The sequence below is a fragment of the Choloepus didactylus genome, chromosome 3 (genome assembly GCF_015220235.1).
Source record: "Choloepus didactylus isolate mChoDid1 chromosome 3, mChoDid1.pri, whole genome shotgun sequence".
NCBI lineage: Eukaryota > Metazoa > Chordata > Mammalia > Pilosa > Megalonychidae > Choloepus > Choloepus didactylus.
The window spans coordinates 133,763,338-133,782,826 of NC_051309.1; the positions used below are offsets into that span (position 1 = coordinate 133,763,338).

The following is a 19,489-nucleotide window of genomic DNA, read 5'->3' on the forward strand; positions in this document are numbered from 1 at the left end:
ATGTCACTCCCATGGGATTTGGAGATAAGTTAATCTGTACAAATATCTAGTGCCTGTACCACTTGCTGTGCTATAAGTAATAAAGTCCTTTGTTTCTGACAGCATCCATGAAACTGTGCCAGGCTAACTTTAAGGTTTTCAAATAGAGTCAAATCTTAAAACTTCACAGTTCTTGAAAGATTATTCCACTGACTGAAGGCAAACTAACATGGAAGGAGTGATGCAGGAGGTAAATCATAAATTCTAACAGCCTGGTGAGTAGTTGCAGAAATGAAAGCACACCATTTATGCACGTTTTCATCAATGCTATATCATGGGAGTTTTGTGTGTTAAATTCTGTGGCAAAAATTTAAAGGTAAAAACCATAGTATTTATTCTTTACTGTAAGCTCAAAGATCGTACTATGTTTAACAGCCCTTGTATCCCCAGCTTCCAACTTGGTTACTGACTATATGTAGGTATGCAAACAATATTTTAATATTATAGAATGAGTGAGTGTTGAATATTTTCAAGGTTTTTTCCCCTCAGTTTCATTTCACGGGAAAAGAAAAACAGAATAGATCAAGACTTTGCATGAAATTACAAGAGGCAGAAAATAATATAGACATACATACATACAAACATAATCCATAGTATAAAGAAAAGTGGTGATAAAGGATATCAAGAAAAAGTAAACAGGGACGGATATAAAGAGTGATATGTGACATGGTGTGCTTATGTACTTGTGCATACGTGTGTACTATTTTAAATAGGGAAGGCTTCTCCTAGAAGATGACATTTGAGCAGAGTTCTGAAAGAGTGAAAGAATAAACCAAGGGGACATTGGGTATGTTCCCAAAGGGAGCAAAGATTCTGGGGCAGGAGCCAGCCTGGCACGTTTGACCAACAACAAAAAGACTATCCAGCTGGAGTGAAGTGAACAAGGGGGCAGTGGTAGGAAATGAATTCAAGGAGGAGGAAAAGGGCAGATCATGTAGGGACTCATGGGCCATTATGAGGATACTGGCTTAATATTTCCAGGTGGGTGAAAAGAATCCCTTTGTCTACTCTAAGGAAAATAAACTAGAAGGGACAGCAGTAGGGTGAGGGTAGGATAAGAATGGGAGCAAACAATGAAACAGGAAACCAGTTAGGAAACTACTGCAGTAATACAGGCAAGAGAAGATGGCAGTTTGGACTAGAGTGGTAACATTCAAGGTACTAATAAGTCATATTCTAAATACACAATATTTTGAAGGCTGTTTCTACAGGGTTTCCTTCCCACCCCCAAAGATTAATTATCTATAACAAAATACCCATTTCTGACATAAAATGCACTTACTTTTATTGTTATATTGAATTTTCTTTCTTACCATATTCTTTAAATGATTTCATTAATGTCATTCAAGATTATAAGTAAATTGATTGCAGTTATATTTGATTGTGTATATATTTCTGTTTAGTGCCTACCATAGCAGCATACGTAATAACAACACTTACTTAAAATGTTTGGTTGTATTGAAGATATTTTCTCTTTGAGGAGTTCCTTTGCATCATAAGGACTTTTCTCCAAAGGCTTTCCAGTCTTCCACACATTTGACTGATGAAAGGGTTTGGTTTGGGTTAGAACTGAATGTGAATTCTTGCCTCAGTACTTACTGGGCAAATGTCTTGCAAACTTCTCCAGTAAAATGATTAAAATACTACCTCACAAAGCAGATGTGTAGTTTCATAAAATAATGGGTACAAAATGGTAGTTCCTTTCTTTACCCTAACTTGCAACAGGCCGGAATTAGGTTGAGGATGTTAGTCTGTTATATCACCCTTTTTAATTTATCTAATAGAATATAAGTATCCCTAGGGATTTGAGGCCCACCATGGTTGACTTAAAAATATATGAACAGAGGAGAGATCTAAGATGGCGGCATAGAGAGGAGTGGAAGCTAAGTAGTCCCCCTGGAACAACTAAAAAAAAAAAAACAGAAACAACTAGCATACAATCCAGAATAACTGCAGGAGGACAGACATGAACATCCAATCATCATACACCAACCTGAATTGGGAGGAATGCCCGAGATCACAGCATAAAATCTGTAAGTAAGAACTGCGGATCCAAATTGGGAGACCCCTCCCCCATAGCCCGAGCTACAAAGCCTAGTGGTGCCAGAGAGAAGCTTTCTCCCAGCAAGTGAATATAGCTCAGCTGAGCTCCAACTGGGGTTTTAATTAGTGAGTGTGAACTGCTCACTATGAGGTGCGAATCCCCAACAAGCAGGCAGAGGCTTTGAGTGATGACTAAACTTGGAAAGCCGGAGGGTCTCCTCAGACTAGCTCTGTTCCTTTTTCAACTCAGTGAAGAAAGCCTCAGCCATTTTGAGTTCCCAGTTCTGTGACCCAGACAAGGGTGTGGCACAGGCAGAGAGAAACCACTGAAATGCTAATGACCTCCCCCTAAGGCATCCATCTTCTCTAAAGAGGAAAGGGGTGGGGCCCAGCTTTACTGCCTGCCTTTCATTCAGAACTTACACCAGTCAAGAATTATAGGCTAATCTTTGCATCAGGCAGACAGCCTCCCTGCACGGCCCAGCAGCCCGGGGCTTAGCTTGAGGGACGACATGCACAGCCTTCCCTCAGCACAGGTCCTGGAAGATCACAGCTGAGAAGGGGGACCCACTTGGAAAACCCAGGGACGCTATGTCAATGCCAGTGGTATGTGGGTCAGTGACAGAAAATCTGGGGCAAAACTGAAATGAAGGCTTAGACTCTTGCGGCAGCCTTGAATCTCCAGGAACCTGGGGGATTTGAATATTAAAGCTGCCCTTCCTCTCTGGCCACCCGTACACGTGCCCCACATTCAGGGCGGACGGCTCCAGAACACACCCAAACTGAGTTCTCCAACTGAATCCCACAAGAATCATTTCCCCACACACCACAGAGACAGAGTTGGGTAGAACTGACTGGAGGTGTATAAGTGACTTGCAGACGCCATCTGCTGGTTAGTTAGAGAAAGTGTATGCCAAGAAACTGTGTTTCTGAAAAATTAGATTGGTATCTTTTTTTTTACAACTTGAAAGAACCCTATCAAGCAAAGCAAATTCCAAGAGGCCAAAAACAACAGAAAATCTTAATGCATATAATAAAACCAGACGATATGGAGAATCCAACTCCAAACTCCCAAATCAAAATATCGGAAGAAGCACAGTACTTAGCAAACTTAATCAAAGAACTACAATCGAGGGACGAAAACATGGCAAAGGATTTAAAGGACATCGAGAAGACCATGGCCCAGGATCTAAGCGACATAAAGAAGACCCTAGAAGAGCATAAAGAAGACATTGCAAGAGTAAATAAAAAAATAGAAGATCTCATGGAAATAAAAGAAACTGTTGGCCAATTTAAAAAGACTCTGGATATTCACAATACAAGATTAGAGGAAGATGAACAATGTCTCAGTGTCCTAGAAGTCCACAGAACAGAAAATGAAAGAACAAAAGAAAGAATGGAGAAAAAAATTGAAAAAATCAAAATGGATCTCAGGGATACAATAGATAAAATAAAACGTCCAAACTTAAGACTCACTGGTGTCCCAGAAGGGGAAGAGAAGGGTGAAGGTCTAGAAAGAGTATTCAAAGAAATTGTTGGGGAAAACTTCCCAAACCTTCTACACAATACAAATACACAAAGCATAAATGCCCAGCAAACTACAAATAGAATAACTCCAAATAAACCCACTCCGAGACATATTCTGATCAGACTCTCAAGTACTGAAGAGAAGGAGTAAGTTCTGAAAGCAGCAAGAGAAAAGCAATTCACCACATACAAAGGAAACAACATAAGACTAAGTTGTGACTACTCAGTGGCCACCATGGAGACGAGAAGGCAGTGGCATGACATATTTAAAATTCTGAGAGAGAAAAACTTCCAACCAAGAATACTTTATCCAGCAAAACTCTCCTTCAAATTTGAGGGAGAGCTTAAATTTTTCACAGACAAACAAATGCTGAGAGACTTTGCCAATAAAAGACCTGCCCTACTTCAGATTCTAAAGGAAGCCCTACCAACAGAGAAACAAAGAAAGGAGAAAGAGATATAGAGAATTTTAACAGACATATATAGTACCTTACATCCCAAATCACCAGGACACTCATTTTTCTCTACTGATCATGGATCTTTCTCCAGAAGGGACCATAAGCTGGGACATAAAACAAGCCTCAAGAAATTAAAAAAAAAAAAAATTGAATATACTCAAAGCACATTCTCCAACCACAATGGAATACAAATAGAAGTCAATAATTTTTGAACTGTAACTCCAATATTTACTTCCTACATGATATAAATTACATGAACTCTAATGACAAATCAGTGGTTTTGAACTCAATGTAAAATATGTAATTTTAGACAACTATATAAAGGTGGGGGAATGGAGGAGTATAGAACACAGTTTTGTGTCCTATTGAAGTGAAGGCGGTATCAAAAAAAAAACAAGATTGATGTAAGAGGTTAATTTTAACCCCCACAGCAAACACAAAGAAATTATCAGAGAATATAACCATAGAGATGAAATGTAGAGTTTGGATTAAGAGAAATGGGGAGTTAAGAAATGAGTGTGGAGTTGCTGTTTGAGTTGAAGGGAAATTTCTAGTAATGGATGGTGGGAAAGAGCATTACAACATTCTAAATGTGATTAATCCCACTAATGGAAGGCTAGGGAGGGGGTGGAATGGGAAGATTTAGGCAGTATATATGTTTCCACAACTGAAAAAAAAAAAAAAAAGTCTAAATAGATGACGACTGAATGCCAAGGATGAACTTGGATGGGTTTGGAGGATAGAGGACAGGTGGCTCAAAGGGACACAGTTGAGACATAAGGTAAAGGAAATATAGAACATAAGCTTTGTATCATTGTTGAATCTCTTGTACATCATAGCGGCGCTTAATGGGATTGCATAAAAGAATGTTCTTGTTCATGTGAAGTGTATATGTGGATTATACTGTATGTTCAAGGATGTGTGCAGCTATCTCTCATATGTTCAGAAGACAGAGCAATAGATGATGGATGACAGATAGGGAGGGAGGGAGGGAGGGAAAGAAATAGCGATGTGACAGCATGTTAAAGTTGGTGGATTGAGCTATCGGGGGAGGGGGGTCAGGGTATGATGGAATTCTTTGTATGGGGTTAGTATTGTTTTTGCAACTGTTCCTATAACTTTGAATTTATTTCAAAAGAAAAAAAGAAAAAAAAATCACACAAAAAATATACATATATATATGAACAGAGGACTTACAGATTCTGCTTGGAGAGGTAGCAAGCTGGAAAAAGCATTGCTCTCAACCTTACAAGAAAAAAACTGGACAAACTACAAATTAACAGTTTTTCTTGAGCACATCAGAAAACAGATCATAGGGTAAACAACTAACCTGAAATCTGGAGAGACAGGCACAGGGACAGTTCATCAACATTTGCTTATTTGTGACAGACACACAGAAATGTCATATAAGCCAGTAAGAAGATTCAGCTAGTAATTTTTAACACATTGTTAAAGGCTGAATGTGAGCTAGCATAAGACGGTGAAGCCCCTGGGGGCCACAGACCTAGGGTCTTCTGCACCTTTCTGTAGCCTTTCTCTCCAGGAATCCAGGGTAGATCAAGGTGAATCCTGAGAAAGCTTCCATGTTGGTGGGTGGAGACTGGGAAGAACAGCCAACACTGACCCTCACCTCAGACCCATGTCCTCTATAGCCTTCAAGGAATAATCTGAAAAAAGAGGGCAACAAAACTGTTGCCTGAGGGAACTGGTGGAAACCCACTACAGTTAGAGGAGAGGAAAAGGAAAAATACAGTTCTACCCTTGGGAGAGAGGCAGGAGTACCTGCTAGCCCCACCACTACATCTGATGAGGAGGCAGGAACGCTTGTGAATAAATAAATATGATATAGTAAAATACTTGCATTTATGTAAAGACACGAAGAGTGTTGAAAAGGAATAAATGAAGATAAAAGTATCTTTTTAAAATTTTAATTGCTCTAAAAGATAAATAACTGTGTAAAGCCAAAAAATATAATAATGTATTGTGCTTATAGCATAAGAGGGAGAATTTGGGAATATACTGTTAGAAAATTATTATGTGCACATTAAATGGCATAATATTAAAATTAGATTCAGATTATTTTAAAATACATATTGTAAACCTCAAGGCAACCATTAAAGCCTCTTTAAAAGAGGTGAAAATAATAAGTCAGTGGGGAGATAAAATGGAATTGTAAAAGAATATACAATTAAACCCAGAGAAGGCAAAAGAAAAGGAAAAAAAAGAGAAAAATATGGAACAAATAGAAAACAACTAGCAAGATGGAAGATTTTGACCCATTCGTATTAATAATCACTTTAAATGAGAATGGTCTAAACACACCAGTGAAAAGACAGAGACTATCAGAATGGATAATAAAGCAAGACCTACTATACATTCTCTAAAATAAATCCATTTTACATATAAAGACATGTTGAAAGTAAATGGATGGAGAAAGGTATTCCATGAAAATACTAACTGAAAGAAAGCTAGAATAGCTATATTAATTTCAGACAAAGTAGACTTCAGAACAAAGAATTTCACAAAAATTAAGATGGACATGATATAAAGTGGTCTATTCTCCAAGAAAACACAATAATGCTAAAGGTGTATGCACTTTAACAACAGAATTTCAAAATATATGAAACAAAAACTGATATTATTTTAGTTTCCTGGCTGCCAAAGCAAATACCATGCAATGGGTTGGTTTAATCAATGAGAATTTATTGGCTCATGAATTTGAGCCTAGGAAAACTCCAAAATCAAGGCATCATCAAGGCAATGCTGTATCCCAGAAGAGTGTGGCACTCGGGGACTGTTTGCTGGCAATCCTTGGTCCTTAGCTTTTCTGTCCCATGGCAGTGCACATGGTGGCCTCTCCTGGCTACTCCATTCTCTTTAGATTCTGTTGACTTTCAGCTTCTGGCTTTTACCTCTGGTGCTTTCTTTCTCTGTCTAAATTTCATTCTGCTTATAAAGGACTCCAGTAATATAATTAAGACCCATCCTAACTGATTTGAGCCACACAGCTGAAGTAACCTCATCAAAAGTTCCTACTTACAGTGGGTTCACACCCACAGGAATGGATTAGGTTTAACAATGGATTAAGTTTCCTGGGGTACATATTTTTAAAACATCACAGATAAGAAAAGAGAAACAAATATATGCATAATTAGAACTAGAGATATCAAACATGCATATCAGAAATTGATAGGAAAGTAGGCAGATACCAGAAAGGATATAAAGACCAGAATAACACTATAAACCACTTGACCTAGTTGATATTTATAGAGCCCTCCAACCAATAATAGTAGAATACATATTCTTTACAAGTGCACATGGAATATTTACCAAGATAGACCATATTTTGAGCATTTAAAAAATGTAGAAATCATACATAGTATGTTCTCAAACTGTAATGAATTAAACTAGAAATCAGTAACATAAAGGTACCGGGTCAATCCTGAAATATTTAGAAATTAAACAACACACTCTAAATAACTGTTATGGATTGAATTGTGTCTCTCAAAAACACCTTTTCAAGACCTAATCCTGTGAATGTGAACATATCGGTAAATAGGATCTTGGAAGATGTTATTAGTTAAGAGGAGGCCAAACTGGATTAGATGAGCTCTAATCCAAGATGACTAGTGTTCATATAAAGAGAGGAAATTTGGAGAAACAGACAGACAGAGAGAGAGGGAGGAAGAAAGAGGTGGGGGGAGAGAGGGAGAGAGAAGGCCATGTGATGGAGGCAGAGATGGAGTTTTGCTGCCAAAAGGCAAAGAACACCATGGATTGGCAGCCACTCACCCACCAAAAGCCAGGACATCTTGAACGGATTCTCCCCTTTAAGAGGAACCATGGCTCAGGAGACACCTTGATTTTAGACTTCTGGCCTCCAGAAATGTGAGATGATATATTTGTTGTTTAATAAAACTAATCAGCGATATTTTGTTACTGCAGCCCTGGCAAACTAAGACAATAATAGGGCAAAAGGGAAGTCCCAAGGGAAATTGAAAATATTTTAAACTAAATGAAAATTAAAATATAATGTACTAAAATATGCAGGATTAGATAATGCAGTGTTTAGTGGGAAATTTATAGAATTATGTGCTTATATTAAGTAAGCAGAAACTAAGTTACCTAAGCATGAAATTCAAGAAACTGAAGAGAAAAGCAAAATAAACCCAAAGCAAGCAGAAGGATGAACATAATAAAGATTAGAACAGAAATCAAAGTAATTGAAACAGAAAAACAACAACTGAAGAAACCAAAAACTGGTTCTTTGAAAAAATAAAATTGACAAACCTCTATCCAGGTACAAGAAGAAGAAAAGAGAGAAGACACAAGTTCAGTATTAGGAATAAAAGAGGCGATATATCACTACTGATCTCATAGACATTAAGTTGATAATAAGAAAATGCTATAATTGTTCCCATAAAGTACACACAAATAATCCATAACACTGATATTGAACATGAGAAAATACCAGACAAACCCAAAATGAGGGTCATTCTACAAAATACCTGGCCAGCACTCTTCAAAAGTTTCAAGGTCATGAAACAAGGAAAGACTGAGACACTGTCTTTGGAGGAGACTAAGAAGGCATAATATCTAAATGCAATGTGATATTCTGGATTAAATCCTAGAACAGATAAATTAGTTGAAAAACTGGTGAAATCTGAATAAAGTCAGTAGAATATTTAATAGTATTACTTTGAGAAATGTTTCATCGTTATATAAGATGTTAACATCAGGGGAAGCTGAAACAAGGGTACAGAGGAATTCTCTGTACTATCTGTACAACTCTTCAGTAAATCTGCGATTATTTCAAAACAGAACATTTCAAATATAATCAAGGCATGTGAGCCTGTGTGCATGTGTATATATTCTCTTTAAGAGTAGGGAAATTTTTACCTCATTTCTTTAACTCCTTGAGCTTCTATTTGCATCCCAGGTCTCCTGTGAAATTGGATCCTGATGTAAATATACTTTTGTGATTGAAAGTTTTATTCATCAACTTCATCATACTTTGCGTCAGCAACATTTGAATTTTTAAAAATTTCCTGTAACCAGAAGTCTCTACAAGTTGAGAAAAATATTCTGTATTGGTTTATCATTACAATTATTAATAAGCACTTGGTCAAAGCAACATAATCAAAACATTTTGATAATCACCAATAAAAATAAACTTTTACTGAAATGTATTACTTAATGAGAGTGATGGGGCTGTATTTCTCCAAATTAGTGCATATATTTGTGGATGGATATTATCTTGCTACCATGAGGTAAAATACCATCAATTCTATTGCTGTTTTTGTTTGTTTCTTTTCTCTTTTTTTAGAGATTTAATCCTTGAAAAATCTTGTCCATATATAAAAAAAGAACTGAAGTTTTATTTTAACAGTGTCACTCAATTATTTGAATTTCTTCTTGGTTACAACCCAAAACTTGTTTAGTGACTTACTATTAAAAGTATTTTCAAAGGATTATATACCATGATCAAGTGGGATTTATCCCAGGAATGCAAGAGTGGTTTGACATAAAATCAATTAATGTCATATGCCACATTAACAGAATGTAGGGAAAAAACACATGATTATCTCAATTCACACAGAAAAGGCCTCTGACAAAATCCAGTGTCCCTTATTGATAAAAACATTTCAATATGATAAATGGAATATATGAAAAACTCACTGCTAACATCCTACTTAATGGGGAAAGACTGATAGCTTTCCCTTTAAGTTAATCAGGAACAAGATAATGATGCCCACTGTCACCTCTGTTATCCAGCATTGTACTGGAAGTTGAAGCCAGAACAGTTAGGCAAGAAAAAACTAGTAAGGGCATCCACATTGGAAAGGAAGAAGTAAAACTTTCATGATTTGCAGATGTCATGATCCTATACATAGAAATTCCAGAAAAATTCACAAGAAAGCTACTAGAACTAATAAATGAATTCAGCAAAAAGGTGGGGTACAAGGTCGACATGCAAAAATCTGTAGTGTTTTTCTATGCAAGTGATGAACACTCTGGAAAGGAAATCAAGAAAAAAATTCCATTCCCAACAGCAACTAAAATAATGAAATACTTAAGAATACAGCTAACCAAGATTCTAAAGGACTTGTAAACAAAAAACTACAAAACATTGCTAAAAGAAATCAAAGAAGACCTAACTAAATGGATAGACATTCTTTGTCCATAGATTGGAAAACTAAATATTGTTAAGATGCCAATTCTACCCAGAGATATTTACAGATTCTATACAATCCCAGTTGAAATTCCAACAGCCTTCTTTGCAGAAATGGAAAAGCTAATCATCAAATTTATTTGGAAAGGTAAGGGACCACAAATAGCCATCTCGAAAGAAAAAAATCTTGAAAAAGAAGAACAAAGTTGGATGTTTCAAACTTCCCAACTTTAAAACTTATTACAAAGCCACAATAATCTAATCTCTAGCAAACTAATTTTTGACAAGGGTACCAAGACCACTCAGTGGGGAAAAATAATCTCTTCAAATGTGGAAAAACTGGATCTCATGTACAAAAGTATGAAGGTCAACCCCTACCTCACACCATATACAAAAATTAACTCAAAATGAATCAGAGACCTAAATATAAGAGCCAAAAACTATAAAACTCCTAGAAGAAAACAAAACATAGTGAAGCATCTACAGATGCTTATCTTAGGCAATCGTTTCTTAGACTTTCCCCAAAAGCATGACAAAAAAAGAAAAAAAAAATAGATAAATGGGATCTTATCAAAATTAAAAACTTTTCTGCATCAAAGGACTTCCACACGAAAATAAAGAGATGACCTACAGAATAGGAGAAAATACTTGGAAACCACATAACTGACAAAATTTTAAGATCCATAATATAAAAAAGACCTACATCTCAACAACAAAATGACAAGCAGCTCAAATTAGTCAGGCTTCTCTAAGAAAACAGAACCAACAGGAGACATCTGTAAATATCATGAGATATTGACTAGTGTGACTGTGGGGATGCACAAGTCCAAATTCCACAGGGCAGGCTGCAAGCTGGGAATACTGATGAAAGTTTTTGATGAATTGCCCAGGAGAAGCTAGCTGGCTGACGTAGACATCGAAATTCTCTCTTCTGACTGCTGAAATCATTACTTCTCCTTATAAAGTCTTCAACTGATTGGAGAAAACTTTTTTCATCTGACAGTAGGTGTAATCAGCCATAGATGAAATCAGCTTACTAATGATTTAAGACTACAAAATATCCTCATAGTAACAATCAGACTACTGCTTTCTTGGCTAAACAACTGGACACTAAAACCTGGCCAAGTTGATGCACGAACTTAACCCAGTTGAAAAATGGGCAAAACACTTGTATAGACATTTCTCTAAATAAGATATACAAATGGCTAATAAGAACATGAAAACATGCAAATCAAAGCCACATAAGATACCATTTCACAGCCACTAGAATGGCTACTTAAAAAAAAAAAATGGAAACAAGTGTTGGAGAGGATGTGGAAACATAGGAAAACTCATTCATGTTGATGGAAATGTAAAATGGTACAGCCACTATGGAAAGCAGTTTGGCTGTTCCACAAAAATTTAAATATAGAATTACTATAAGATCCAGCAATCCCACTGCTGGTTATATCTCAAAAGAATTGAAAGCAGGGACTCAAACATATATTTGCACATCAACGTACAAACCAGCATTATTTACAACTGCCAGTAGATAGAAGCAACACAAGTGTCCATCAATTGATGAATGGATGAACAAAATGTGTTATACACATATAATGGAATATTATTTGGCAGTAAAAAGGAATGACGTTCTAATACACACAACAACATGGATGAACCTTGAAGATAACATGTTGAGTGAAATAAGCCAAACATTAAAGGACAAATATTGTATGATTTCACTTATATGAAATAATTAGAATACTCACAGTCAGAAAACTAGAATACAAGTTACCAGAGGCAGATGGGGGTGGGAAATGTGGAGTCAATGCTTAATCGGTATGGAGTTTCTGTTTGGGGCAATAGAAAACTTTCGTTAATGGATGGTGGTAATGGTCACATAACACTACTGAATTATACATCTGAATGTGGATAAAATGAGAAATTTCAGGTTGTATGCATGTTACCAGAATAATAGTAAAATAAAATATTTTCAATGATCAATCAGCTAACACTTCTATTAGAGAGTCTTTCAACTTGTACAAGAGCAAAAAATTTAAAGCACCCGAAATGGATTTATCACCCAGGTATTATGAAGTATTTCCTCTCAACACCCCACCCCTCCCATTTTTATAATTTCCCTGTTTGGATCCCCTGTTCAAAGTTCAGCAAGTCCCAGGATGTTTTTTTTTTTTCTGTAAACAGGGCGGACACTATGAACAAACTTCATCCACTGCTTCTTCTCTGAATATACGGTGAGGATATAGTGACAGGAGGCCATGAAACTACCCTCGCACATGTATCCCTTGGAAGCCTCCAAGCACCCCAGCTAAGGAAGCCCCCAGGTATAAACACCAACAGTATAGATGACCACCCATTCGGCAAAGCAACCTGGGCAGCAGAGTGAAACAGTGTACGGGGTGATTTAACCTTACTTTTCTAGCAAAGAGGGCAGCCAGTGGGCCCAAGTGCCCGAGAGCAAAGCAGAAGGCCAGCGTTCCTACCCCTGGAATGCACGCAACGTTTGGCATCTGATCCCTCGCCCCAGGCAGCAGCAAGGGGCACAGTGGGCGCAGGCGCAAGCGCAGGCGCAGGCACGGTTGCCTGGGTTGGGCATAGCCAGCCCCGGGGACGGTTAGTGATTGGACGAGGGCGGCGCCGGGGCGTCGAGCCCAGGGCCTGCCTGGGTTCGGCGAGGCCCGGTTTGAAAGACGCATCCCTGGCCTCGTGTCTCTCGCGCAGACCCCACCGAGGCGAGAGGTTGAATCCGGGAGGAGGAAGCAACGGCGGCAGTGGCCGGCGAGTCCCTGGCGTGCGGCTTAGCCTGCAGCTGACCCCCATCCGCCCACCCGCGGGGTGCGGCAGAGAGCGGGAAGGGGAGCTCCGGCCGGTGGGAGTTGGGCAGGACTCTGGAGGCATGAGGCCGGGTGGGGCCGCTGTAGGGTCGGCAGGGTTGGAGGCGCTGGCGCTTTGAATTTTTTTTTTTTTTTTTTTTTCCCTGCTTTTCTCCTGACCTTGTTAAAGTCTCCTCTAACCCATGGGTAGATTAAATGGTTTTTCCCACAGACCTCTCTTTCCCTTCTTTGCGCCTTTAGAGGCAGAATTTAGGGAAGAGATTTAGGAGAGTCGTTCTGTGTCTATTAAAACTAGTCACAAAAGGGTCATGAGGTCAAAGAGGGATTTGTCTCTAGTTGAGAGTGTGTGTTTAAACCATTTTGGGAATGTTTGTTTTCAGAGTATTTTTAGTTTACCTAGTAATTCATTTTTCCTTTTCCTCAATTTTCTGATGATTTATAGGCGAGAAAATGTCTAGCAACAATGACTGGTTTCCGAGTTCCCGGGTCCCTAGCTTTGCTCAGATGCTGAAAAAGAACTTGCCAGTTCAAACATCTGCTCAGACAGGAACTACACCCACGGGATACTCCTCAGAAAGTTACAGCCTGTCAAATATGGCATCCAAGGTTACGCAAGTGACGGGTACAACTGCTTTTTCATTTGTAATATGCCTCAGTTATTTAAGATTCTGGGATGGCCAGTCAGGTCTATTGCATGCATACCCACTACCAGTGGCCGTGTTCCACCTTGAACTCAGGTCTGACTCCCAACACTGCAGGCAGGAGTGCTGTACAACTTCTTTCCTGTGCTGCTCACTTTACTCTTTTTTTACTGTCTTGTGGTACATTCAACCACTGCAAGTGTGTCTTGCCTTTTTCAGACAAGTCGGTGTTTAGCCCCTTCAGGGAACGGACTGAAGTTAAACTGGTTTGTATTCCACATATCATTTAGCATCATAGCAGGGACAAATGAATTTTAACAATATAGTTAAATTGAGTGTGAATGGCAGAATAAAAGTAGTGGGTGGGAGCCTGAAACTAGGTTCTACTTGCAGCTCTGTCTCTCGCTCCATCCCAGGCCTGTGACATCATCTGTAAAAAAGTTGGCTTCGAGAGCCTCTGAAGACCTTGACATCACTAATATTCCATGATTCTTTGATATTACTTAAATGGTATGACAGTGATGTCTCTCTGCAAAATAGGTTTAATACTACAAAAGACATAGGCAATATGCAGATTCTGTTTGCCATGTGAGCCAGAACTGTTTAGTAGAAATGTATTTGCAATGGCAAAACACACGTAACTGATTGTGTCTTCCATTTTAGAAGATGATTTAATGTTTTTGTGTGTCTTTTTATTTTATTTTACCAAACTGATAAGTGCAAACATTTGTTTTTAGGTAATTTTCCAGAACCATTGCTTTCCAAAGGACTTTCATCTATTTCAAATCCTGTCCTTCCTCCAAAAAAAATACCCAAGGAGTTTATAATGAAATACAAACGTGGAGAGATAAATCCTGTGTCAGCCTTGCATCAGTTTGCACAAATGCAGCGGGTTCAGCTCGACCTTAAGGAAACTGTAACAACAGGCAAGTGCAAAGTTGTGCCTGGTTATTATAGGACTGTAAAATATTTTACCCTCATAAAGAGAACATATAAGTGGTGCTAAATTTGGTTATTTTCTGTATTCACTTAACATTAGGGTTAGATGTATGTTAGATAGGGTTACTGGGAAGCTTTGATAAGTATGCTTTTTTATATCCATACTGTGATGATATTCAAGAAAAATTATGGTCTATTTAGCTTCTGAAATCCAGGGATAAAATATGAAAGTATCACTTACATGATTGGTACTTTATGTGTAGACTTGTCTGTTATTCTTTTCTCCATTCTACCTTAAAGTCCCCAACCAAAGGTTACCACATTGTGCTCACAGTTGTAGCTGTGGAAGGCTATAGAAGTACAGCTCAGTGGAATGCAGAGTGTAGCTTTTGATCCCTTCACCATATGACCAGTGATTAGGAAGAACTTTAGGAAAGTAAAGGAATAAGACAAAAAGCGCTCTTAAGAGGCACTGACAAATGAATGTATGAGAGTCTGAGAAGCATAATCTTTAAAATTTCTTTATATGTCTGTGTGTGGTTTCTTTAATTTTTTCTTCCTGGTACTGAATTTTGCCAATATGGATTTCAAAGTTGGCACTTTGGTGAGGCGTTTCTGGGCAGGAATAATACTTCACTCTGCAACAGAGTTTAAAGCTATTGAGACTTTAGTAAAGACTGTCATAGTGACATCAAGTTTCCAGTCTGTTTTGAATGAAATACCAGTAAACCAACAAGTAGGGTCTTAATGTATATGATGCATTTTTCTCATATGCTGTCACTTTGTTAGATTAGTTCATGAGATCAATACTATGGGCTTAATAATCTCCATGTACCTAGTTATCTTTCCTCTCTTCTCAAATTGCCCTCCAAGGGTGTGTTAGCTGTTGGTCTCAGTAAATATATATAAATTGATCAGAGCAAATCTTCACTGCTTTGAGCAAAAGCAACTAAAAAACATGGCCTTTTAATTGTTAACAGTGTTCATTTTATGTGCATAGGCCTAGTTACATAATCTCATTCAGTAGGTTTGGGATTGAGACCAGAGTATCAGTATACTTAACAGGCTCTGCAGGTGATATAGATCCATATTAAAGCTTGAGAACCTGGTATATAGATAGGTTGGAACTTAAAGGCTCCACATTCTGTCATATATAACTTCTGAACATATTTAATAGGTAATATCTCACACATTAAATCTTCTTGGCCTTTTGTGAAATATACAAAATACTCTCTGCTGGATATTCTGATTTAGCAACTTTGGATTGGAGCCCAGGAAGGAACTTTGGAAACCAGATTATAAGATAGTAAGGGAAAAGCAGTTTACCTAGATGTAGTCAGGAATTGCTTGTAAAACCTTGATTTATATCTTTACATTAAAAAAAAAAACACAAAAAATTGTAGTGTAATGTTATTGTGAACATGTAGAGACTTATGAGGAGATAAGATACTGAAGTTTATGTATAACAGCAAGGGTACCTGCCATCCATAACCAAAGAGTAGAGGTTGAAAGCACATATAAGAGGGTCTCCTAAAGTCCAAACCTCAACAAGTAAAACTTGAAACAGAAAAACCCTTGGTCTGTAAATTTAGGAGATGATTCTGTTTCATTCATAAGGCAAATATGAAAGCTAAGTAAAGGCAATAGGGTAAAAATAATCCTTCTAGGAATTTTAGATGACTGGGCATTCAGGTTAATTCTTTGGGATAGGTTTTTTTATTATTTATGTTTTGGTTTTCCTTGTGGATACCCTCCCCTCCACCTGCCCTAAGATTATAATGCATTGAATTGCTTACCATGAAATAAATATGCCCTGCTAGGTACACAGGATTTTTCAGGGGGAATACCTTATATTCTGGAACTTATAAGAATTTTAGGACTCTCAAAGGGTGGGAGAAAATCAACTTTATTGGGTTTGAGTTTGAAATAAGAGGCATGTTGCCAGGAGGTTCCACATTATACCTCTCATTGGTAATTCGACAACTATTTCAGTGCTTATCATTCAGGCATTGTATCAGACACTCACTGTCACCCCATGTGTGACCTATACTGGCCTTGTTGCTCACCCTGAATGTGGAGCCAATCTAGCTGCTTGAAGAATTCCTCAAAATTGGGTCAGAAGCCCACCCATCTTTGCTTTTAACCTGTGGGTCCTAAGGAAAGACTGGTATCCAGAGTTGGTATTCTTAAAGTAAATGTGTTGCAGAATTTTTCATCTGGGATGTTTTCTCTAACAGACATCTTTAGCAAGATCATACTGTGAAGTATTTAGCATTCATTCTGAGTTCTTTTTCAAGGTAATGTTATGGGACCATATTTTGCTTTTTGTGCTGTGGTGGATGGTGTTCAATACAAGACTGGGCTGGGACAAAATAAAAAGGAGTCTAGATCCAACGCAGCAAAATTAGCTCTTGATGAGCTTCTACAGTTGGATGAACCTGAACCAGGAATTTTAGAAACATCAGGTAAATACTTTTGATTTTAAAGTATTTGTAAAAGTATCATTTTCCAAAAGGAATCATGTGAAAGATTTATGTTGATGAAGAGTTACTTGACAACTACAAGGTAGAAATTACAGAATTTGAATAAATTTCCTTCTGTTGCTGTCTGATTGCTAACTTATTTAATGGTAGATAAATAATGGTCATATCTTTTCAGCACCAAAAGATAATCATGATGATAAACTATCTGATAACTTGTCAGGTTGTTACTGGGAAGGAGCCCTGTAAAACTTTGTTTTCTCTCTAATTTAGTAGATTGTTACTAAGCAGTTAACATTGTGCCTTTAATCTTGAGATTTTCAGTGTGATTTTTGTGAAGTTGGCCTGTGTTAAATGGTAAAATTACTTGAGAAAATAATGGTCTTAGGCAGATAGCAAATATGTTAAGAGTGTAAGCTCCAGAATTAGATTGCTCAAGTTAGAATATTGACCCTGGGCAGGCAAATTAAGTTACTTAACTTTTAAACCTCAGTTTCATCATTTGAGAAGTGAGGACAATCATAGTTATTACCTTGCTTTGGCCGTCTGGAGTATTAAATAAATAATGCATGCAAAATCTTTAAACCAGTGCCTGGAGAATAGTATCTAACGATAGTAGTTATTATTAATAATCAGTTTGAGGAATGCGGTAGCCTACTATGTTATATATATTAGCATAGTAAGCAGTTTCTGTCAATAATCATATCATGGTAGATTTCAGTTGGTTTTGGAAAAATACCTGTAAATGAAAGAACCTTAAAAAAGAAAAACATTTAAATTTGATGTAAGCAGTGAATGTAAATTTATTCTTTTTAAATTAAAATTTAAATCATCGCTTGAATTTATTTGTTCTCCTGGGTTTTTGTTTGTTTTTAATCTATTAAGTTCAGATTTTCTTTCCTTTCTTCCTTAGTACTTCCCTTCAGGTCACTTCATTCTTTCTCTAAGTTGAATTATTTCATATATATATTTTTTTTTGTTTAATAATTAAAACATTAAAAAATGTTCATTTGACTACATCTCATTTTAATATGTAGTTTCTCATTATTTTCCAAATACTTTGTAATACTTTGGGTTTAATGAGTACATAGGAGAGTATTTTGTTAATTTTCGTTTTATTTTCTGTTCATATATTGCTTTTACAGATTTTTTAATTTTGGGAGGCCAGGTATGCTGATTTTTGTAAATGTCTTAAAAGTGCTGGCACTATAAATGTCATTGTATCACTACTTTATAGTACTTTGACTTAAATATTTTTATATGTTATTTGAGCTACAAAGAGCAGGATGCTGTGATTTATATTTGTTGTAAAATATAACTTTTAAATCCAATATAAAATTATATTATCCAATATAAAATTATCCCTTTGTTCTATTTAACATATATACTTAGTCTTGTATGTTTTCTCATACTAATAGTGCCATTTCTAGTTATTTTTATATTTGTCCAATATCTTTGCCTATCCTTTTTAAAAAAAATCGTTTTCTATTAGTTATAGAATTATATTGTTTTTTGACATATTCAGAGTCTTTCAATAGATAAGTTTAACATTTGTATTTATTATCATAAACAACTGATAAATATCATGCATGTTACATGGTTTGTTTCCTGTTTTTCACATTTTTTGTCATATGGATAACGTGTTTTTTTACTTTTTTTTTTTTTCAGTATTTGGAAGGTAGTGACTTTAACCTAGTAGACCTATTTTTCTAATGTGAAGTCAATTCTGACAGTTTTAAATCCTGATTTAATCACTTAGTAATTTTGCTATCTTCCAGCTTTCAAGTTTATTATTCATTTATTCAGTGTTACACACTGTACTTAGTTCTGAGTGAACAAAATAAGCAGTATTCCTACCCTCCTGGAGCTTCCTGACTAATGATTTATTCAGAAAATTTTTATAGCTATTCCTTTGCCTTTCCAGAGTTTTTAACAGGAAAACATGAAATGCAGAACCTGTGTTAAGTAATAGTCTTAAGACATTCCTTCAGTTTGTTAATGGAAATCCTTTAATGATTATCAGCTATCAATATATATAATTATATTGTGGTCCCAGGAATATTTTCCAATTTTTCTACCAACTGTAGCATGTAGTGGAGTCAGTCAATCCATGTTTTGAGAATGTGTTATGTTCAGAGACCTTGGCAAGTATAGGGGCTCTAAAATCAAATAAGACCTGTTGTCTACTCTTAAAAAGCTAAAATACTTTGTTGAAATCAAGTTAAAATATATCCACAGAATTTCCTGAACATCTAGTATGATTATCAGAAAAAAAGATATTTATTCTTGGCTTCTCATGATACATGCTTTTTCCCTAAGTGTTTTCAAGACATTACTCTAGGTATACAAATGTTTT

The 19,489-nt window shown here is 36.8% G+C and overlaps 1 protein-coding gene across 1 annotated transcript in view; it reads left to right on the forward strand.

Annotated features, from left to right (window-relative positions):
- Positions 1–210: 210 nt before the first annotated feature.
- The window catches only part of ADAD1 (adenosine deaminase domain containing 1), a 60,454-nt gene continuing 41,175 nt past the window's right edge, over positions 211–19,489 (forward strand). The window contains exons 1-5 of the mRNA XM_037829051.1: positions 211–254; positions 12,424–12,563; positions 13,516–13,695; positions 14,452–14,640; positions 16,951–17,118. Of these exons, the coding sequence (XP_037684979.1) occupies positions 13,524–13,695; positions 14,452–14,640; positions 16,951–17,118 (529 nt within the window). The 5' untranslated portion in view covers positions 211–254; positions 12,424–12,563; positions 13,516–13,523. The remainder of the gene's footprint in view (positions 255–12,423; positions 12,564–13,515; positions 13,696–14,451; positions 14,641–16,950; positions 17,119–19,489) is intronic.